The sequence below is a fragment of the Falco punctatus genome (assembly GCF_963210335.1).
Source record: "Falco punctatus genome assembly, chromosome: Z".
Taxonomy (NCBI): domain Eukaryota; kingdom Metazoa; phylum Chordata; class Aves; order Falconiformes; family Falconidae; genus Falco; species Falco punctatus.
The window spans coordinates 66,600,536-66,622,605 of NC_137586.1; the positions used below are offsets into that span (position 1 = coordinate 66,600,536).

The following is a 22,070-nucleotide window of genomic DNA, read 5'->3' on the forward strand; positions in this document are numbered from 1 at the left end:
TTCTTGAATCTGTATGCCTAGAATTTCTTCAGGGATTTTTTTCTGACTTCTCCAAGAATGAATTACCAGGGTGATCTGATTTATTCCATCGCTAGTTTTTTGGCTGCCTTTCATTTATTAATAATTTTTTTTTCTTGGTCTTCCATTTCAGTTGTGGAAGGTGGTTGTTGCAGTCTTCTCTCCTCCTTTTAGATGGTTTAATTCCACCATCTGATCTCCCATCCCTTGCAGTGCACCTGTGTGTCACCTTCTCATCTTTTAAGTCAAATACTGTCTTCTGAGCACTGGATTCAGTTTTGTCTTGGCTCTCTTATGGCTTTACCAGGATTGTACTTATGCTCCACAAGCTCTGCTGAAAAGTTTTTTTGTGAAAGTCTGTAATGCTTTTTGCTTGGAACGAATAATCCAGCTTCAAACTCCTGGGCCTAGTAGTTGCCTGTGTTGTTACTGGAAGCATAGTTCTCTGTTGGCTTCTAAGACATAGTCCTCTGGTGTTTTTTTTTTCTTCCATCTTTCTACATACCATTTCTGAGTTATACCAACAATGCCTGTCATTTGTTGTAAGAGTTTCTTTTTAAATACTTGTCCTCAATTCCTAAAGCTATTAAAAGATCTATGTCTGTATTGAAGACCTGCAAACTGTAACAGGAGGTTTTCGTGCAATCTCAAGTTTGGCTTCACGTGAATGTTCAGCTGTATCAGCTTAGTCACTTAAAGGAGAATGTGTCCTTACTCAATTTTTGTCTTGCTGGGCACTGTGTTAAAAAGAAATGGACAAAATGAGTCCTGGAGGCCTCATCAATTGGCTTTTCTGGCACAACAGTAGTAGTAGACAATTTATTTTGTAAGGTTAACTGGAATTTTTCTTACCTAATAAGTAGCTAAGTACTTACTGTGGCTGATGTTTATGTCTTTCTACATGTTTTTCTTAATTGCTACTATATCAATGATTGATGATAAAATTTTCTGAGTTTTTGGGATTTTGTGATTTTTTTGTTTTTAAAGAAATCAATCAACTGTTACTCAAAAGCTTAGAGATTTTAAATAAAATTGGGTGTGCATGCTCCTTAGGGTTTGCAAGGAGTAGCTTAAAATGCACACTTTTTTAGGTATTGATAATATCTGTTTATACAACCTTACAGTGTGTGTTATAAAGTATTTTCATTTTCTTACTCTGTCATGGAATAGGCACTTCTGTTTAGTACCAGCATTTCCACGTTTCTGTTTATTTCAGAAGTCCATTTTAATGAAATTAAGAATAGATAAACTTGCACTAGGGATAGAATAAATGGAGCAAATTGGAATCAATGTGAAATGTTCAGGAATTATTTATTTTGATGCTCACATCAGATAGTAGAAAGAAAATGCTCCTTACCTTAAACAAAGTGTCTCCAGTTTGTGGGTTTATTAAGGAAGCCAAACAGTCTGGAGAAATTCACTGCCGGAAAAGTTAAGCGGAGAGAAGGTCAGAGTGTTAAGAGAAGACAGTGACAAACCATGGCTAGTTTTGTTAACACTGGTTTATATTCTTGACTGTTAGAGAACGATAAATCAAGAGAGTGGTATTTTACAAAGAAAGATCTCAGAAAGGGTGATCTGGAGGTTCTTACGATTTGTTACTTGTATGGGACAACAGTAGTGGTACACCTTCAGTTCCATAACGTATGAAACTTGTTTTTTCTTATAGTTCCGAAATCAGTATTACACTTAACTGCAGTTTGGGAATAACCCTTTTAATTTTATTCTCGGTGTCTATTAGGATTTAATTCAGAAACTTGATAATTTCTCTGTTTTTCTTGGAATTTTCATCACATAGAGTTTTGAGCCTGTAAAGTCATTAGGGTTTAAATGTGTTTTGCTGTTTTTAATAGAAGGGCTTGTTAATTGTACCCTCTAATAGGAAATTTCTTCATTAAAATACCGAAGAGATGAGCAATTAAATCCAGGTATGCCATTACTCTTGGAGACCTACCTCTAATTCTGCATGAACATTTAAGTTCTTTTTAGAAACCTAATGTATGTAAAAGCAGGCATCTAATGTAGTGCATTAAGTTGATTTTAAGTGCTTTTTAGAATACGCCATCTCCAAGTAGATTAAAAAAAATGTTGAGTACAGCAGACTCTTATATGTATAGCCCCTTCATGCTTTATGAAACTGAAGCAGAGATTCTGATGTGTGTGTGTGTGTTTTAAACTCAAGTACTTTCAAAGAGATCTAGACAGCTAAGTATCGTAGACCTTCAGTCTCTAGAACTACTTTGGTAATGTCTTTGACATTTATAACAGTACAGTGGATGTAATCTGTCAAACCCGATTAAGCTAGTTATCCTCTAATGTCATTCTGTTATGAGCCACTGCTTTGTTTTCATATTCTGTTAATGTTTGCAAATATAGATTATGCAGTGGCTTGGAGAGGGGTCAGGGGAGAGATTTAATAAGGGCACTATCGGAGGACTAATGAAGTCATGTACCACAAAAAAAAATGGGGGTAGGGGACAGAAGGAAGAACAGCATGCCTACCTTCTTTGCCAGACTGGTTAATGGATTTAATAGTATGTAACCAGTATGACAGGTTCTGAAATAGTGGTGGTTACATTTGAGTGGGTAAGAATACTAGTGAGATGTTCAACCATTTTCTACAGTATCCTGATAGTCAAGCTGAGAAGATACAGGCTAGATGAATGGGACTACAAAATCAACAAAGAGCTGGCTGGGCTGTTGAGCTCTGATGATTGACAGTTCAGAGTCTGTGAGACAGGTGCTTTGGAGAGGTTTCCATGGGGGTTTATGCTGTGTGCAGAGCTGATGGACATGCTCGTAGTGACCAGGTTGGTGGGGTGGAAGGCATGCACGACAAACTTGCAGGTGGCACCAACATGGAGGGAGCAGTTGCTGTACTGCAGGAGGATAGAGCTGCCTTTCAGAGAGAAGTTAACAAACTGTCTTGTCATTAGGAACCTCACAAAATTTAGCAAATTCAAAGCCCTGTGCCCAGGGCTGAACAAACCCTGGCAGCATTGCGAGCCTGCATACTAGCTGTTGAGGAAACCACTCACCAGCAAAGAACTAGTGCACCAAGGTGGGTGGCAGGCTGGGAGGGGGCCAGCAGCCTGCCCTGGTGTCAGAAGAGGTCCTTTGTATCCTGGCTGTTTCAATGAGTGTAGCTGTGTTTCAGCTTAAGAAAAAAACAAATTACTCTTTTTGAGGAGGCTGTGGAGTCTCCATCCTTGGTAGTGTTCAGATCAGGTTGCTCAAGGGCTTTGAAATTATTCCTGCTTTGAGTGGGAAACTGACCTCTGGAGGTCCCTTCCAATCTGAATGATATTATGAGTCTGTTCATAGCTTTGTACTGTTGTGCTCTCTCTGGGTTAATACCAGTGGCCTCTCTGAGCAGGCGATGCTAATTTTCTCAGTGCAGAATTCAACTGCTGTGGTCAGTCTCATTCCCATCGGTCTCCTAAATAAGGTACTTGGGTGCTGTCTAACCTTGTTTTTGTTAACCTTTATGAGCATGCTTGCCAAATATACTACATTAATTATAAAACCAATGTTTCCAAGTTACACAAGAAAGGTTTGTCTGTGTAAACAGACTTCTAGCTTTCTTATTTAAAATAAAGTATTATCGTAAGATCTTTTTGCTAAGAAATGCTGCCTGCAAAGTATATGAGTGGTCATTAGGTACATATCAGTATAATTCTGGAGTTTGATGTGGTGACTGCTATATTCGGCATTTAAAAGCACTTGTGCTTAATTGGTTGTATAGCTTAAAAGCAGCATCTTACAGTGTCCCCCAAAAGCTTTAGAATAATGTAATGGACTTGATGCCTGGTTAAATCATTAAAATACTCTGTATTCAGGAAAAATCAACACATTTTAATGAAATATAATAACTGTTTACTGTTTAATAACAGATTTACTATTTTGAAATAAATTATTTCATTGCATGATACCAGAAAACCGGTTGATTGCTTTTTAATAAGATTGATGCTAGAGGCAAATCAATGTTCGACAGACGTGCCTGCTATGCAGAGAAAGGACGCTAGAGGGTAGTGTAGCACTGGTAGTACTGCTGGCGGCTGAGCGGCGCCGGGGAGCGGTGTGAGCAGAAGGTGGCTTGCACGCTGACTTTATTTCATACGGTGTTACAATGGAGAGTTATCCTTCAGTTCTCTGAATATATAAACACAACTCCATTCTTCTACCATCTATGGCAGAAAAAGTGAATAGTGCACTGGAATACTTTAGTTGAAGATTCTATTTGATAGCTAACCATTTTCCTAACATTGGTTATTCATCATATGGAGCTCTGCTAACTGTACGTTTTGCTTACATTCAGTTGAAGATAAACTGAAGAGAATGGTGGATTTTCCTTTTAACAGGAGTACGTACTCTTTGAAGAAGTTTTGTCTGATAGGCATCCACTTTTATGGTAATGCTGAATAGAGATTAGAATGGGCTTTGTATCGTATATTCATCTGTTTTACCAAACTGAAGTATAGCATTACCTTAATTGCATTTTTTTTCTTTTTTTTTGGCTTATTTGTTTTGATATTTGTGAAAGGAAAAAAGCTTAAATTTATAGCTTTAAGTGACAGGATACGGCACTGTGGCATAGATTGAGAGAAAAAATCGTAGCTCTTCTTTCAACTTCTGAAAGTTCTCTGGGTTCTGAGCCTGCTTTCCTTAAAAATAAATGGTAGAATTAGCTTCTGACTTAATTTGGTTCAGAACCGAGCTTTTAATTTAGCTCCCCTTTCTCATCTCCTTGTTTTGAAGTCAGATTCAGACTTGTTTTGCTATTAGCAAATAAAGTATACATATCAATAGTCTCTGTCTTTAAAATACTGCATTAATTAACGTAAACTTGCATAGGTAAACCTAAATTTCAAATATTAGAAGACCTGTTGCTTTTGTGGAGATAGAAAATCAGTTTTGTTGATACTTGTCTGTAGTTTTGTAACAAGAGAATGCGGTGGGTGTAACTTTAAATTCAAATCAAAACTGAAGGACTTCATGAACTGTGACATGGGAAGTTAGTGTTGGAAGTTTTCATTCTTGCATGCATTCTTGTCAGGTTACCCTTAATAACAAGTTGTAATTATCTGGTTTTAATCAAAAAAACAACAGTAACAAAAGAACAATACAGGAAACTTGTAGGTGATTTAACTTAAGATTTGTAGACTGCATTTACACAGCTTCAGTTGCTGTTTGAACCACTGAATCCAGCTGAAATGTAGTGTCGCTAGCGCCAACTAGCAGCGTCTTAATCCCTTAGTTTCTCAAGCTGCTTTTCCCCTGGCTCACTGCAATGTTCATGATGATGCTTTATTCCACATGGGGTGCAGAAGAGCCTGTGTTCCTTCATGCCAAGGTGCCAGACTTAAGAAGGAGAGGGGGAGAAGGGCTGGTTAGCCACAATTTCTGAGAGTGCTCTGTGGGGAGGCTCTTTGGGCAGGCATGCAGGGGGTAGCAAGCCTACCAGACCTGAGGCTGAAGAGAGGAAGCTGCGCACTAGTCCTGGCAGGTCAGAAGAGATCATCTGCTATACAGAAGTTCCATGTGTAATATATTTTTGGTTGTCTTCTGGACTGTAATGAAAGCTTGGTGCCAGCAGAGAATCAGCACTGACTTCTGTATCTGGTAGCTTTTATTGCTTTGGAAGAGCCCTTTTATTCTGCTGAAAACAGGCTGGGTAGGAGGCAGAAACAAACTTCCCTTCGGTTGTACTAATGCTTCTCTAGTTTATCAGTTCTTGTATGTTCTTTTGTGTGGCGGTACAGATGTTGGCAATGCACTGGACTGGTTTGTCTTGCAAATCTATATAAAAATGTAATAAAATTTGTGAGTGTTAGTGTACATGTACAATTAAAATGTACATAACTATTTGTTGCTAACCTAAACAGAAGCTGAAATACTGCTAAAAATACTAATTGCTGGTGAGTCTGTTATTGCTTGTTGAAGTGCCATTCCACAATATTAAATCTAATATTGAATAGAATTTTTTAATTTTGAATGTTGCTGAAATTGGAGTAGCTGAGGCACACATGCAGCAGTGGGGGGCTGTGGGCATCGTATGGTCCAGCAGTGGTGGTGGACATCTGGATGCCACTTGGTGAGGACACCCCCTGTGTGGCGGGAACAGCCTAGGTCTGGTTTCAGCTTAGTGGTCCTTGCTTTGGAAGCCACATGGCAAGTACTTTCTGTTACGACCATTTTGGCTTTTCTGAGCTGTTTTATAGCTTGGTGATCTCTGTCCTATTCCAGTCCATGCCTTTATGGTAGTTTTCAGCTTTTTTTCAGTTCTGGTGAAGAAAGTAATATAATAGAAATATTTTGGACCAGGTTAGAACAGACTTCCCTAATACATGATGTTGTTGTAGGTAAATAGGCAACAACTCTAATTATAGTCAAGTAACTGCTCATACCTTTTCTCCTTTTTTGTCTACAAGCCTTTAGAAAGGGGAACAGGTCAGATTGTATAACCAGAGTTCATCAAATCCTGCCTACGCAAAGTTCAGATTCTGTATCTGTTCGGATAAAATCAATGGAAAGACATACATTAAGGAAGGGTTAGAAATGAAAACTTCAAGCAAGTCTCTTTGGCAGTCTTTATTTTTACAAGAATTTTTATTATGTTGGAAATGGTTTGATGCAGCGTTTTCAAATGTAGTCACTTCTTACCCATCTTTTAAACAAGCTGCATATCAACTTAAATAAACCATAGCTGGACTGCACTTTATTACATAGAGCCAACGGCAGAGTTTCTCATTTTGCAATTATTATTTCAAAGGCTAAAATAGTAACAGGCATTTGGGGAAACACAACTTTTGAGTTTGAAGCAAACATTCGATCAAATGTACCTTTGTAGTGTTGCAAAAAAAAAATTATCTTCAGGCAATTATATCCACAGACCTCATTTAAATTAAGAAGCATTCATCTAGGAACTTCATAAGATCTTTAAAAATAAACTTCTGTTTTTACTTTGTGCTGTTGGCTGGAGTGTTCTCTGCATATATACAAATGGATAAAAGAATCAAGATGCTGTTTCTGTATTGTTGGATTATTTCTTTTCTTTTCCTTTCTTTCTTGGATTGGTGGGTTCCTCTGTTGCCTGGGAAATTCGGACCTTTTCCACAAGAGTTTTTTGGTTACAGAATTTTTCTGATTTGTTTTTTCTTGTGACAGACTCTAAACTTCTGAGACAGATTGGGAATTACAAAGCTGGCAATGTAAAAACTTCAGTTTAACTTCTTAATGTCTCAGTGGCTCGCTTTAAATGCCATTAGTGCTTCACCTTCTTCAACAAATGTAGAGCTCTACTAACCATCTGGCATCAAGTTTGTCAGAGTGCCAGCTATTCTGTCAGACTGTAGAGCCAAGATGCATGAAAATGTGAACGACCTCAGGCTCGTTAGTTTTTGGCTTTCCTGGCCTTTTGCAGTGCTGCATAAATTAAAAGCTACTTTTTTTTATTTACTGCTATTAGTTACAGTGGGAACCACCAGCTTCAATGTAAACAGTTGAAATAGTTGATACAGTGTTCTCCTATTGATTTGTTAATTTCAGTTATTTCCAAGGAAAGCCAAGGTCTGCTTATATATAACAAGTCAGGAAGATATACTGAGTGGATATTATGTTCTTTTCTTCTTTGTGTCTTTTCAGTTTTGTAACATTGGAAGGTTATTTGTAATTTTTAGTATGTTCAGATTAGTCTTGTAAAGCTGCCATGAACATTCCAGGCTAAAAAATCCCCAAACAGACTTGTTAAGTCTTTTATTTATGATTTAATTGGTCAGGCAAAAAGGTTACTTGCCTTGGGAAACGGTCATGTGAGAACACTGCACAGCTTAGAGCCTTTAATAAAGGTGACATGGACCTTGTTCACATTTCTCAAATATGTTGATTTTTGTCTGTATGCCTGCACAATGAAAGTTTGTAAAAATACTCCTTGAGGACCGCTTACACTTAACGTATAGAATTCATATAGGTGCTGTACTAATGCACCTACTAATTTGGTTAGGTAACCTGTTACCTTCTGTTGTAATGTCAAAGTATAAAGGAAATGTCCAAATTAATGTACTACTTATGCATTGCCTGTCACTGTAGTGTTATAAACTTCTCTGTAAAAGCCACTTCACCCTTAAGTGGTAATTCTCTAGATACAACCATCTCTTCAATGCTTAATAATGATGATGATGCTTATACAACTATCTCTTCAATACATAATAATGATGATGATGGTGATGATGATATAACTATCTCTGCAATACATAATGATGATGATAATAACAGTAATAATAAATCTGTTGTGCTGTGTACTTAAGTGTTCAAAACCACTGTGAAAAATACGTTTAATGCAAAATAGAAGGGAAATGGAATGATAGATAAATTACTGAATACTTTAAAGGGAGGTTTTTGCGTGTTTTACTAATTTTAGGTATTTTTACAAATACACTTTTTTTGGAGAGAAAGATATACATTTTAGTTATTTTGCCTAATTTTTCAAGAAATGCACTAGCTGATGTAATTTTCCAAAAGACAAGAACATTGTTGTTAATGAGAGATCTGAGCTTGTCATGAAATAAATGACTGCTTTCGTCCCTTGCCTCTGGAGAGTTGCCTTTTTTGTCCAGTTCTAGTCTTAAATCTAAGAAGAATGACATCTTGTAATCTTTGTAAGTAAGTCTTTTCAAATGTTTTGCTACAGGTGTTCAAGTCCAGAACAGCTCATCTTTGACTGAGAATCATTGTGAACTGATAACTCTTTGGTGCTGAAAAAGAAATGAGTTGATGATGTAAATCCCATTTCCAGTGGCTGGGTGTCAACAACAGAAAACTCCAAGGTCAAAATCAGCACTAACACAACAGCTTCTTTAAGACTTGCATTGGGGATAGTTTTGATGGTTTTGCTTTTTGAGATAGATTTTGTCATTTATATTTCAGTAGGAGCTCAGGACATACTGTTCCTGAAATGTGTTGGGTTACTCTGAGAGGAAACATTAAAATGGGACCAAATATAATCTGTGCTGTGGTTCAGAACACTTATTTTGCTGAACTTTATTTTCTTCTTTTGTGTAGGAACTGGATATGGTCTATTGCTTCATATTTTTTTTTGAGATCTGTGGCTCAACAACTTGGTTGTGTTGTTCAGTAACAGTAAAACGTGCACTCATGCTTAGCATGCTGATGAAGGCTGAAAGACCTGAGAGCTGCTTGAACATGGCCTTACAGCTGTGTTCTTTTAAACAGTGATTTGTGCCAGTAAACCATAATCAGAACAAATGGGTCAGACCCAGGGTTTGTGTGGTGGGGAGCTGAACAGTGGTGAGTAACAGGTGCCTGGGGATCAGCGTAAACACAGGGCAACTGTGGAGCGATATTTTGTGGCTGATAGGAATAGTGGTTCTGGGATTTTCTGAATCAAAAAGCGTATCTTCATGCTTTAATATCTTTTGATGAGGGATACCCTTTTTCCTGCTGTTAATTTTTTGTTCATGTGATCATGTGGTAAGATGTACAGTGTTTTGTATTGATGAATTTGAATTCATGAATAGGTATTGAATACAAATTCACAAAACAGGTGCGGGAAGGTTTTTCCTTTTGAATTTACTCTCTGATGGTGTTGCTTGATGCCTCTGTCAATTAACTGCCTTATTTTTTGTTTTGAGTTTTCTGAATTCTGTTGCTCTGGGCAAAGGCCCAGGGTTGTTTCAAAATTGTAAGAGAGCAGTAGTTTTCAAATTGATACAAAAGTCTTGATTGAATATGATGGAAAATATAATCAGGGTTTTGGTCAGGAGGGTTGTAGCCCATATTGCTGAGAGTAGAGAGGAAAATGGAAAGAGGGGCAAGGGATGTATCTCCTCACCATAACATGTAGGAACAGAACTGCTGACAGCATATTCCGAGGGAATCTGAATGCTGGGAAACAGGTTGTGATCTCTTAGGTCGTCACTAGTGCTGCATACCTTGTTGAGAGGCAGGGAGATAGTTTTGTCTCCCTGTCCTCCTTACTGAACCTCTCTTTGTACCTCTTCTCTGCCCCCATCACGTTGCCTTCTCCCACTGCTTCATTCTCTGCCCCCGATAATTCCGGTGGTGGAATACTAAGGTTGGTTCAAAGGCAGTTTTTATCTAAAAATACTGTATTGTTTGTTGGGTGCTAGTGTTGTATGTCATGCCTCTTTATACTGTGACCAAGCTTACTGCATTGGTAGTGTCTTGTGGCAAGAACAGTTGCTACGTTGTTGTGCTATTTCAACTGTACATCTATCAGAAAACTCATCTGGAAAATAACTTTTCAAATAGGATGGTAACCTGTATTTAATTGGTCTCTTCTATGTTCATGTTTGTTTGGAAATCCGTGTTACTGCCTTGAATCTCTTCTGGTACAAAATGCTAAACTTGGTCTGGTATATTTTCATGAATTTAAGATGTGGTGCTGCACGGGCTTTTCTTGGAACTAGATGGAAAAGTTTTGAATCTTGTAAACAGAATACACTGCAGGTTCGACGTGATCCAGTCTGATCAGGTGTTTCTGATCAGGTGTTTCTAGGAGGACTCTTCTCTGTTTCTACCTGGCACTCCAGAGCAATGAAAGGATGAAGCTGATATTTGTAGACGGTATACAGATTCCCTGCCATTCAAACTCAGTGCCTCTCGCTCATTAGCACAGTTCACATTCTGTATGCATCGGAAAACTGTCTTCCACAAAATGTAAAGACAACAAATAACTTCATAGCTCTCTTATGGTATAGTGGTAGAACTTTAGATTACAGCAAGTATTCCAGATTTCTGATCAGCTGAGTTAATTTATTGCTGTGTCAGACTGCTTGAAGTTGCTGTCCCCAATTGTGTTGGAAAGGGTACAAAAGCCTTTGTTCAGGATAACTGTAAAATTTATTTAAATTGTTACCTTTTTACACCTAAAGGCAGTTTGTTTGCAAAGTTGTTGATGCATGTTGGCAGGTAACATGGAAATAATTTTTTTCCTGTTGTGTGTGATCTTTTCTTTGGATAGAATATTTTTTTCTGTGCACATTTTGACAGAGGAGGTTAGCAATATAATGAGACTTGTGCTCTTTAAATGCTTCCGGAGCTTATGAAGACATCAGGGAGCTGGGGATGAGAAGGATTGTTTGTGTGATTTGTACAGGAATGCAGGTTGACTAATGAGTAGATACCATTATCAGTTTTGAAAGTTGTGTTTTATTAATATACTTATATAATTAATCACCCGTTAAGTTACAAATTCAAAATTCAAAAGGCACAAACGATTTTTACTAGGATTTGTATTAGATGCTTCTCCATTTAAATATATCATTTTACTTGGGAAAGTGGGATATGTTCCACTAAATTCACTGGCTGCACCATTTAAAAAAACAAAAACCAAACCACAAGAAAACTAAACCAAAACTATACACCTGTTTTATTTTAACTTCTAATGGGAAGTAGGATCTTGGCAATTTTTTTTTTTCCCTTTTTTCTTGCTGGTTCTGTATAAGTTACCAAGTAGAGAAGGAAGTGCTTTGTTGATTGTTCCTGATACTCTCTCCACCTGTGTTTCTGATACTGTGTTTTTAATTTATATGGCTGTTGACTTTTAATGAAGTTTGTAAGAATTTAATTTTAAATTTTTATGCTTCATGACCAGTGAGTTCCAAAGTCTTTTGGAAGAGCCTGGGGGAAAGGGTGGAAGCTGGAACGCAGTGGAGGCAGATTAACCTTCTATGCCTGATTTTCTCAGGAAACACCATTAAACTAAGACTTGGAAATTTTGCTTGAGTAAAGAATGTTCAAAATAATCTTAGAAGAAACCTGAACAGTGATGGTGACTTCTTGAGTCTCTCTGTATTTCATGAGAGCTCTAACACTTCTCAGAAAGATGGCTTTCTAAAAGTTGCTTTAAAGAGAAATTGAAGAGCTGGTAGGCTCTTGAGAAAACCTTAATCAGAAATCTGAGGCTAAAAACTGATAAGCTTCTATCATTTTACTTCTGATAAGTTTGTATTTCTTGATCTTTTCAGTGGGAGTCAGTCTTCTTTAGGCTAGTTGATTTGAATGGCTGTGAGGATAGTACTAGACATCTTAAAAGTACAATAGTGTGAACAGGAGAGTTAACCCAACAAAATGTGATTACTGTAATTTTTGTAACTAAGTCTGCAGTATGGTGGACATGATATTTTATTACTTCTGTGCTCCAGGGTAACTGAGCACAAGACTGAAGGACTACTTGCATTGCAACAGTGAGAAATACATGATAATGCTACACAGCTGTCTTGTAGTGCTTTAAAATTGCCCTGCCACATTAGCTATAAACTACCTGCTACTGAGAAAATAAGGGCAGCTCATAATAATTGAAGCAGAAGTAATGGTTGAATTGGCTCATCCTGTTAAATTTTAAAATAAAAGAAGAGGGAGAACTTCAAGTAATTCCTTCATTTATTATTTCAGTGTTATAGTTCACAGTTTTCCTTTTATTCAGTAGTTTAAAAGCATGTGTGAGCTTCAGTTAACAAAGCAGATCAGCGGTGTATTTGGGACATCAGCTCTGGAGTTTCTAATTTAAATCTGACCCATATTTACTAGGATTAGAGGATGGGCAAGTTTTCAGAAATCTGAAGTCTACTGTGTGCATTCAGCTATAGTGAACTTTTTGCCTGTCTTTAATGTACAGTTCAGCTGATGACCATGGCAGTTTGGCTCTTCTTGCAGGGTCTATGCTTGTTAGCTGCAGAGCTACAGGAAACACAAATCCTTCTTCTGGCTGTACTGGCCCTGGGTTTGCCAGATGGTCCTTGACCATGTAGAGGATGAGATAATCCATTATTTCACTTCTGTTCAGCACGAGAGATTTTTATTTAATAGGGAGAGCTTCTTATCTTCTGTGAAAGTTGTGGCAGTTGCATTAGGTCACACGCTGTGTAGCCTTAGGGTGAAGGAAAGCAGAAACTCAGTATACTCAGCAAATTCTTTTTAAGATGGCACTAAGTCCTGTCAATTACAGAAGGCTACTGCAAAGGAGCTGTAAGATTTTACCCAGAGAAGTGCAGAAGTACATACAGACAAATTTTTAGAGCTAAAATAGAAAAAGTAAAAAATTAGAGCCAAGTAATCTCAAGCCACTGCAATTGGCATTGTATACATTCATTTTTAATTGTGCAGAATGACTGAGAATAGAAGAATGGCCATCCTAGAGCATGTCAAAGGTCCATTTGCACAGCATGTTGTCACCAACCATGAACAGATGTAATGAGTGGGTACATGTAGCTAAAGAAGAAAGTGTAAGCATATGCTGATACTTCATCCTTTCTCCAACTGCCTTTAGCTCAGGGGACAGAGTTGGCTGTGGCTTTGTACCTTCACTGGTGGTGCTTCAATATCTGATAGATTTTTATTTCACATTTTTTTCCAGTTTCCCTTGAATCCATGTAAAATTCTTGTAGCCACAGCACTGGTCAGCAAGGAGGTCTGTGGCATGAGGAATTACTCCTTGTGTTTGTTTTTGACCTTGCTTCTCCTGCCTTTTTTTGCACTGGGAGTGTAAACAAGAGGTTTATTTAAGTAGCATAATAATGTTGCCTGTTCAATTCTTTCATTCTTTCCCAGTAACTCCTAACATCTGATTTGCATTTTTGAGAAGTTCCAGGCATTAGAGTGCCATTTTCACAGAACTGTTTAAGGTCTTACACCTAAATGTCATGCCGTATTAACCTCAGACCCCGGGCCCTGGGGTTTTTCTATATATCGGGTTAGAATTGTTTCTTCCTAAGTGCATCATTTTATGTATGTCTATGTTTAAACTTAATCCACTCTTTCTTTTAAGGTCCTTCTATAGCAGTAGTGGTTGATGTGGAGGATGCAAAATGTAATCTTAAAACTGTTTTTAATTTGTGTTTGTCCCCTAACATAAAACTAGCAAAAATAACATTTATTCTCAAATTTTATAAAATGGGCTTGTGCCTTGAAACTTCCAACACAGCTTTGTGAAACTCCTGAATATTCTTTTAATGCATGTGTGTGATGGACTTGTGTTAGTCTAAAACATGCATTAAAACATTAGTATAAAACCAACATATGGTAACTTATGTGGCTTTTCTTCAGACTTCTCAGGTGGGTTTTTGACCTTGAAACCCTTGGTGTTTTGACCTAAACAGTAGAGAAGTCTGATTTACTTAAAGCAGCCATTTCTGTTTGGGCAGGCAAGGGTCTGGGGCTCTTCTGTAACATCAGCGGCTTACGCAGGGCAAAACTGTAGCAGAGTCTTTAAACAAAAGAAAAATACAAAACCTCTTTTCTGTCTAGGTGGCCTTTCTGAGAGCAAAGGCAGCTTTTGTAGTGGTGAAACAGAACTTCTCTTGTTCCGCGTTGCTTTCTATCCAACTGATACAAGCTGGTAATGTCAGTTTCACATAGCAATATTTTTTTTTTTTTGGTCTTTGCACAATAACTGTTAGGTATCAAAGTGAAAGTACAGAAATAAGTCTTGTGCCCCCAGGACGGGGTTGTAAAATTACATATTCAACAAAATTAGGTACCTAATTGGGTGCTTAAAGTTAAGTAATATATATACATATGTAAGTTATTAAATTATATTTGAAATGATTTTATTTGTCATGGTTTGTGCTCTACTCTCTACAAATTAAATTATAGGTAGAGTTTGTTCTGTAACTATTTGAAAATACTTGCTTTCTGGGTAATTTCCTTTTTCGGTTTGGTTGTTTTGTGGATTTTTTTTTGTTTTCTTTTTTTTTTTTTTTTAAATGAGGTTAACAAAGCTTAAAAAAACTACTAGTGAAAAATCCAAGCCAGTGTGGAAAATAAAAAAAGCATGTGCAAATGGGGGACTTGAAAACAAGAAAATAAGCAACTTCTATCTAACTAACTTTAGTGTAGTTAAACACACTGAGGTCAGAAATCACTGGAAGCTGTTTCTGTCTGCTTATGAAAGCTAGTAAACAGTGTAGGTCTTTGTATTGAAGTCACCACGTAACTGTTTCAGAACAGCTTTGTGTAGTAGATTTTCATGCCTGAATCTCTCCTCAGTAGAAAACATAATAATGGGGAGAACTGTAACAACTTCTCATGTTAGTGAAACCAGCCATTTAATAATAGAGAGAAACTAAGGAATTGCACTTAGTACAAAACAGAGTTTCTGCTAAATCTGCTGATCAAAAAGAGGATGAACTTCTACTTAATAATGGGAGCACAGGCAATAAACAGCCTCCAGGGATATGTTCCTCTTCCAGGTTGTTAACACAACTGTTTTCAGAAATTCCTGTTTCAGTTGGTTACACATGAGAAAATTTTGGAAAAAAAGGCAGTGGTACAGAGCTACTGAAATTAGACCCACCAGACCTGGAAGCAATGTTGGTTTCAGTTCATTCAGAGTGAAGGTCCCTGGAATACCTCACTGAATAATAAAATTGATGAGTACATAATTTTAGGCCCAAAGCCTGTCCATTAGTACAACAGAGAGTGTCAAATTTATGCAGGATTAGCAACCCGAAAATGCCATACTAGAAATGTGAAAGAAAGATGGGCAGCAGCCCACTGGAATAGTGTGCCGAGGAGTGTATGACAATATTGAATGTTTTGTCGTTAGGCTGATTTCTTGAGTGTAGGCCTTTTAATTTAAAAATACTTTTCCCAGTGCTAATTTTGATCCGCACCAAGTCCTTCCCTTGCATCAACACTCCCTCTGCTGCTTTGGATTTAGACTGTTGTTGCATAACCTTTAACTGTATACCCTGTGGAAAAGGGAGTAAGTAGTCTCTGTGTCTCTGTAGCTGAAGGCTGGAAGTAGGGGATTTAAACTAAAACACCTGTCAACTGTGAAAGAGAAGCTTATCTGTTGTTACTGCTTTTTCATAATGCTGCCATTTACTGATAAGCGCTGATGTTTGACTAGGGAAGATAGGCTTGGATTACTGTAGGATTACTCAGCACAGTTTGGCTGGGTGTGTGCGCTCCTGGACACAGTGTCAGTCTGGCTCACCATGAACTTGGTCTGGACCTGTATTCAGAATTCACCTCTGTAAATCACATCTGGTGCAGTGATTGCTTACAGTCTTTGATGTGTGACCAACATATAAACAACAGTTTATATGACAACCAATAAAGCTTATAAGGAGGATGTAAGTGAAGTTGTGCATTCTGCTGAAAATCCTGACTTTATATATTTTAAACTCAGAGAGCTTTGTTTGCAGGCATGGTGTCATTTTAAGTGAATTCTAGTAATAGCGTCACTGTTAAGGAAATAGTTTGTTTTTCTGAGTTATTGAAGAATGTATGTAAGTAGCTATAGTGATTTTTGTGTGTGCACATCTGTGTGTGTGTGTGTGTATGTATGTGTTTTTGGTGTAACAACTAAAACTACTCTAACTTTGAGCTTCATTCTTTGCTTCTGTTTATTCTTGATCATTCAGCATATTAGTTTCATACCAAGCAATATATAAGTTAATTTCTTTGGTAAGAGTTCTTTTATTAGTCATTTAACAGCTACATGAAGTACACCAAAGGATTTGAAATAATTTTTATTTTGTTTTCTCAGACTTAAATTAGAAGTTCCTGATATGGATTTATTGTTTAAATATTACATGTCTACTACGTATTTCTGCATAGATGGAATTCTAAAAAATGAACCCAATCATAAATATGGCATCTCTGTGGTTTTATGTGTATATACTTGTAAAATTTTCTGTTGTAATTAATCTATTATAAATATATCAATTATAAATGCTATATATTCTATTACAATATTTTGTGAAATTGTTGTAATACTAACTTGGTATGAAGAGCAGTAACAGACTTGACTGGGGTATGATGCTAGGAAGTTTCTTCTCTTGAAGATGTGAAAGGATTTTTAGAGTGCTTTAATCCCAGACAGACCACAGGAGGCGTCTCAACACCGTTCACTGTTCTCAAAACTCTATTTCAGTGAAAACCTTGCTTCTTTATTTTTAGAAACAGAAGAAGTTTCAAACAGAAAATTGCATCATGCTTAATACATTGTCATAAGGGGAAGTTCTTAGTGTGCCTCTTGGGATGCAGTATGTAATTACAACATATTTATACCATCTTTCATAAATTGCTGATTACTTGTATTGTTCTCTCACTCCCTTCTGTCTTGTAGCCGTCCTCAGAAGGTGTGTTTATGTCCGTTCCTGCCAATACATCCACTGAAGGTCTCCATCTGCTTGTATATAATTCAGCATCCAGCAGAGGTGAGTAATGCTGCAGTAATTGTTGGAGTTCAGCTAGAATCTTAATGCAGCAAATGGTAGGCAAGAGGAAACAGCTATGCTGTTAACATCATGGAATGATTTTTCCTTTCAGACTTGATGATTGAAGTGCTCGTTCACCTGAGTTATTGTATCTTTTATTCAGTTTTTCTGAATTATTATATCTTCTGAAATGACATCTTATTTCTGCAACTTCCATTCACACAAGATGTCTTTCCTTATCTAAATAGTCCTGCTAGAATCAGAAGTTTACTTGCCTTGGTACAAAATGCAAGAATTAACCTTGACATGGTGTCTCACGGAAGTGCTCAGAGTTAATCCAAGGACGAATGTCTTTTGATTACAGCAGTGGTTTTTTATTGATGTTAGTGTTCTTTTAAAAAAATGAATTAAGCAATTCTTAGTGATGACTTTAGCTGTTTAGCCAGTGAAAAACTATAGTTTCAGAACAGTATGTTTTGGTTTACCTAATAGAAGAATTTATGTTAGTGTTTTCTTGTCTGTTAGTGATGGAGTTTGGTGGTTGATCATAAGGGTTTTAGAAGTTGGACTGCAATTGAACAGATCTGGATAGATGGTGGGTCTACAAATTAAACCGTGAAGTTCAGAAACCTGTACTCTTCTGGTCCAGCTGTTTACTTAGATTATACAGTAGCTCAATGAGCACACAGAGAGTCTTTGCATGAAGGAACTTAAGCAGAATTTAAAAGAGCATGTTAGCAGAAAAGTAGTCTTATTGCAGTGAACCAAAAAAGAAGCCATGACATATTTGGTCCCTAACTGGGAATGCTGTGATTTCTAATTGGCTATTTATAATAAGAATATGCTTAAGTACTTTTGAAATAAGAAGTATATGCTTAAGTCACTTGATGGAAAAAAGAGGTTGAAAAATGTGCAGAGAACTTTGAATTGGCATTTGAATTGCATTGAATTTCTTATTCGTGGTGGAAGGTATTAGAAGTTCTCAGATTCTGTTTAGATTTCATACACCATTCCCATACCCTTCTGAAAATCTGTCTGCACTTTTTATTAATCAGCAATCACAACAGCTGTCTGTTAGAACGGGATGCAACTTTTCCATTTGTGTATGTTACCTAGCGGTAATTCACATGATGAACTAACATTGGAAGACCTCTGCATTTGAAGATAATCCATCTGAGAGGAACAGTTGAACTATCTGACTATATGAGGGCACTGGGCTTATCAGAGATAAATCCAAACAAGTGGTGGGAAGCTAAGAATGTCTTACAATGGTCTTTGAAAGTGTTTCTTAGATGATCACAGGTGATGTTGTTGACTCCAAAACAGCAGAGGCATATACCTGACAAAATATAGGTTCCCTTTGTTATGACTGCTCATACTCAAAATACCATCAGTCTTGATGTACAGTCCTTCTGGACTGTATCTGATCCTTTAGTCTGCCATTTCATTACAGATGCACTCTTAGGAGTCCGTTTCAGAAGTATCTTGTTAAACTAAACAGATAGTGAATGTCTTTCTGCTACTGCATGTCAGTGCTGACTGTCATCCTTCATGTGCTTCATTATCTATGGGCTTTGGAAGTCCATAGTGCAGTTAAGTTAGCCACCAACTGTGGTTAAATGATGCTATTGAGACTTGTATTTAGGCAAGACAGTAATACAGGAAGTCAGGAGCAACATTTCCTGTCCTCCGATTAATGTGACTATGTGTCCACATTCTTACTATCCAGAGGCCATGCTGCCAGATAGACCTGTGCAGGTGTCAGGTACTGTGAAAGAGAGAGGAATCACTGCAGAGCAGTGGATCCCAGGTGAGGAATCCTGCCATCCAGCTTCCATTTTGCATAATAGGTCAATTTGCATTACATTTTTATTTGCTGAGGAATCTGGAAAGAAGTCAGCATTCCATGTCAAGGGGTAAATACTTATTTTCTGAATAGTGTTAGTGTACCATTGTTCATAATAAAAGTAATTTAAAAACTATATAGAAACCCAGTATCCCAAACCCAGCATGAGGACTAGTGGAACAGTGAAGGAGTTATTTGCCTAGCTGAATTTCTTTTTCTTCTTTGCATATTGACATATATATAAAAATAAATAAAATAATTTTGTTATTTTTCACTTCTCATGCCTGTTCTGAACCTTATATCAGGACAATGGCATAGTTAGGTACGCAGACCACTGTAGACATTTGTCTTACCTTTGCCTTTTATCATCCTTGGGGTGATCTCCAGCAGCATAGGCCATTATGTACTTTTCAAAACCTGAGTGATAGGTGTAATTCAGAACAGAATCCTTAAGCATAGCAGAGAGTATCTGTTTAGGTTGTTCTGCTTCCCTGCCTTCGTTCTTTCTAGAACTATAAGAATTTTCAGTGTTAATTGTCGTGGTTTAACCCCAGCCAGCAACTAAGCACTACGCAGCTGCTTACTCGCTCCCACCACAGTGGGATGGGGGAGAGGACTGGAGTAGTAAAAGTCAGAAAACTCGTGGACTGAGATAAAGGCAGTTTAATAGGTAAAACAAAAGGCACCCATGCAAGCAAAACAAAACGAGGAATTCACTCACTACTTCCATGGACAGGCAGGTGTTTAGCCATCTCCAGGAAAGTAGGGCTCCATCACGCATAACGTTTACTTGGGAAGAAAAACGCCATAATGCCGAATGTCCCCTCCTTTCTCTTCCCCCAGCTTATATATACTCAGCACAATGTCATATGGTATGGAATACCTCTTTGCCTAGTTCAGGTCAGCTTTCCTGGCTGTCCCCTCCCAGTTTCTTGTGCCTTTCCAGCCCTGTCGCAGGCAAGGCCTGAGTCCTTGACTTAGTGCAAACACTACCCAGCAGCAACCAAAACCATCAACATTATTCTCTCATTGTGCTGTCAACATTGTTCTTACACCAAATCCAAAACAGAGCTCTGCACCAGCTAATAAAAAGAAAATTAACTCTATCCCAGCTGAAACTAGGACAGTGAAACATCTGAGGAGAAAACTTTGTGTGTATGTAATGAATTTATGTATTGATCTAATGCCAGTAATGAGCTTAGAAATGCTCATTATAATACTTCTGTATAGTATTCTTTATTGAACTGTAAGAACCAAATGTGAGGGGAAATTTTTTGCTAATTGTCCTAGCAATTCATAAAGAAAAATGAAAGAAATATGTATCTCCTGGCTTTAATAAATATTTTTATTAAAACTCTCCTGCTCATTGTAGATGGATAATGCTCTGGTAACCAAAAGTACCACTAATTCCCAGAAAAGAAAAAAAACCACAACAAACAAACGTGAAAGCAAGTGGCATTTTGCCTGGCTGGGATGCAGTTAGCTTTCCCCATAGCAGCCCTCATAGTGCTGTGCTTTGTATTTGTGGCTAGAACATGTTGGTAACACACCAACCAGTACTTGGGCTACTGCTGAGTGGTGGTCCACAGCATCAGGGCTGTCCCTCCAAACCCTGCCTCGAAAGGCCAGTAGCATGGAGGTGGGCAAGAGATTTGGAAGGGACATAGCCAGAACAGCTGACCGAAGCTAACCAAAGGGATATTCTGTACTATAGGATACAATAAAAGTTGGGGACAGTGAGGGTGGCATTTGCTGTTAAGGCGTTTGACTTCCAGAGCAACTGCTACATGTGCTGAGGCACTACATCCCAGGAAATAGGTAGACATTGCCTGCTGATGGGAAGTGGAGAATAAAATTGCTTTCCTTTGCTTCCATGCATGGCCTTTTCTTTTCTTTGTTAAACAACTTTTATCTTGATCCACGAGTTCTTTTTCATCTTATTTTCTCCTCCCTGTCTTGCTGAGGAAGAGAGTGATAGAGCATCTTGGTGAGCACATGGAGGCCCACCAAGGTCAACCCACTGCGTAAGTCCTCCAGTCTTCTTTCTATTTATGTACTTCAATGGTCTAATAATGAATAAACAAACTGTTGCAAATTATTATTAGAACACTGAAAACAAAGGAGAGAGTAACTGCTTACTTTCAAACCAGTAAATGGAAAACAGCTGATACGATAACAAATAGGTTATATATAGTCTAATTAAATACAAATGTTTTTAATGAAGAAAATTATAAACAAATGAAACCCTTTTTAATGTTAGTTTGATTTAGCTGTTTTTAAGCTTCTGTTCTCAAACAATTCCTTTCAGCTTTGAATTTTGTGTTTTATCTTCCTGTAAACATGGATTGGTTTTTAGATTGTGTCGTGGTTTAACCCTGGCTGGTAATTAATCCCAGCCACGCAATCACTCACTCACTCCCCCAGCCTGTGGGGGTGGGAAGGAGAATCAGAAAGGAATGTGTAACTCAAGGGTTGAGATAAGAACAATGTAATAATTGAAATAAAATTAAAATTAAAGAGCAATATTAATAGTAACAATAACAATTACTATGAAGAGGAGGGAGAAGGGAAGAGGAATGAAATCCAAAGGGAAGGGAGAAAAGAAAACCAGTGACACACAATACAATTGCTCATCACGCTCTGACCGGTGCCCAGCCAGTCCCTAAGCAACGTTGACCAGCCCTGGCCAACCCCACCCAGTTTATATATCAAGCATGATATCCTGTGGTGTGGAATACCTCTTTGGCTAGTCTGGGTCAGCTGTCCTGGCTGTGTCCCCTCATAATGCAAACACTACCCAGCAACAACCGAAAACACCAGCATGTTATCAACACAGTTCCTACACCAAATCCAACACACAGCACTGCACTAGCCACCAAGAAGAAAATTAAATCTATCCCAGCCAAAACCAGGACACACTGGAAATTTCGTTTTCCCTGTTGGTTAGAGAATGTATTTATTTGATATGAAAGGTAATTCTGAAGTAATGATACGACAGT

At 37.7% G+C, this 22,070-nt stretch overlaps 1 protein-coding gene across 1 annotated transcript in view; it reads left to right on the plus strand.

Moving 5' to 3' along the window:
- DTWD2 (DTW domain containing 2) overlaps positions 1-22,070 on the plus strand; it is a 96,564-nt gene that overhangs the window by 14,205 nt on the left and 60,289 nt on the right. The window contains exon 2 of the mRNA XM_080371803.1: positions 17,135-17,225. Within this exon, the coding sequence (XP_080227929.1) occupies positions 17,135-17,225 (91 nt within the window). The remainder of the gene's footprint in view (positions 1-17,134; positions 17,226-22,070) is intronic.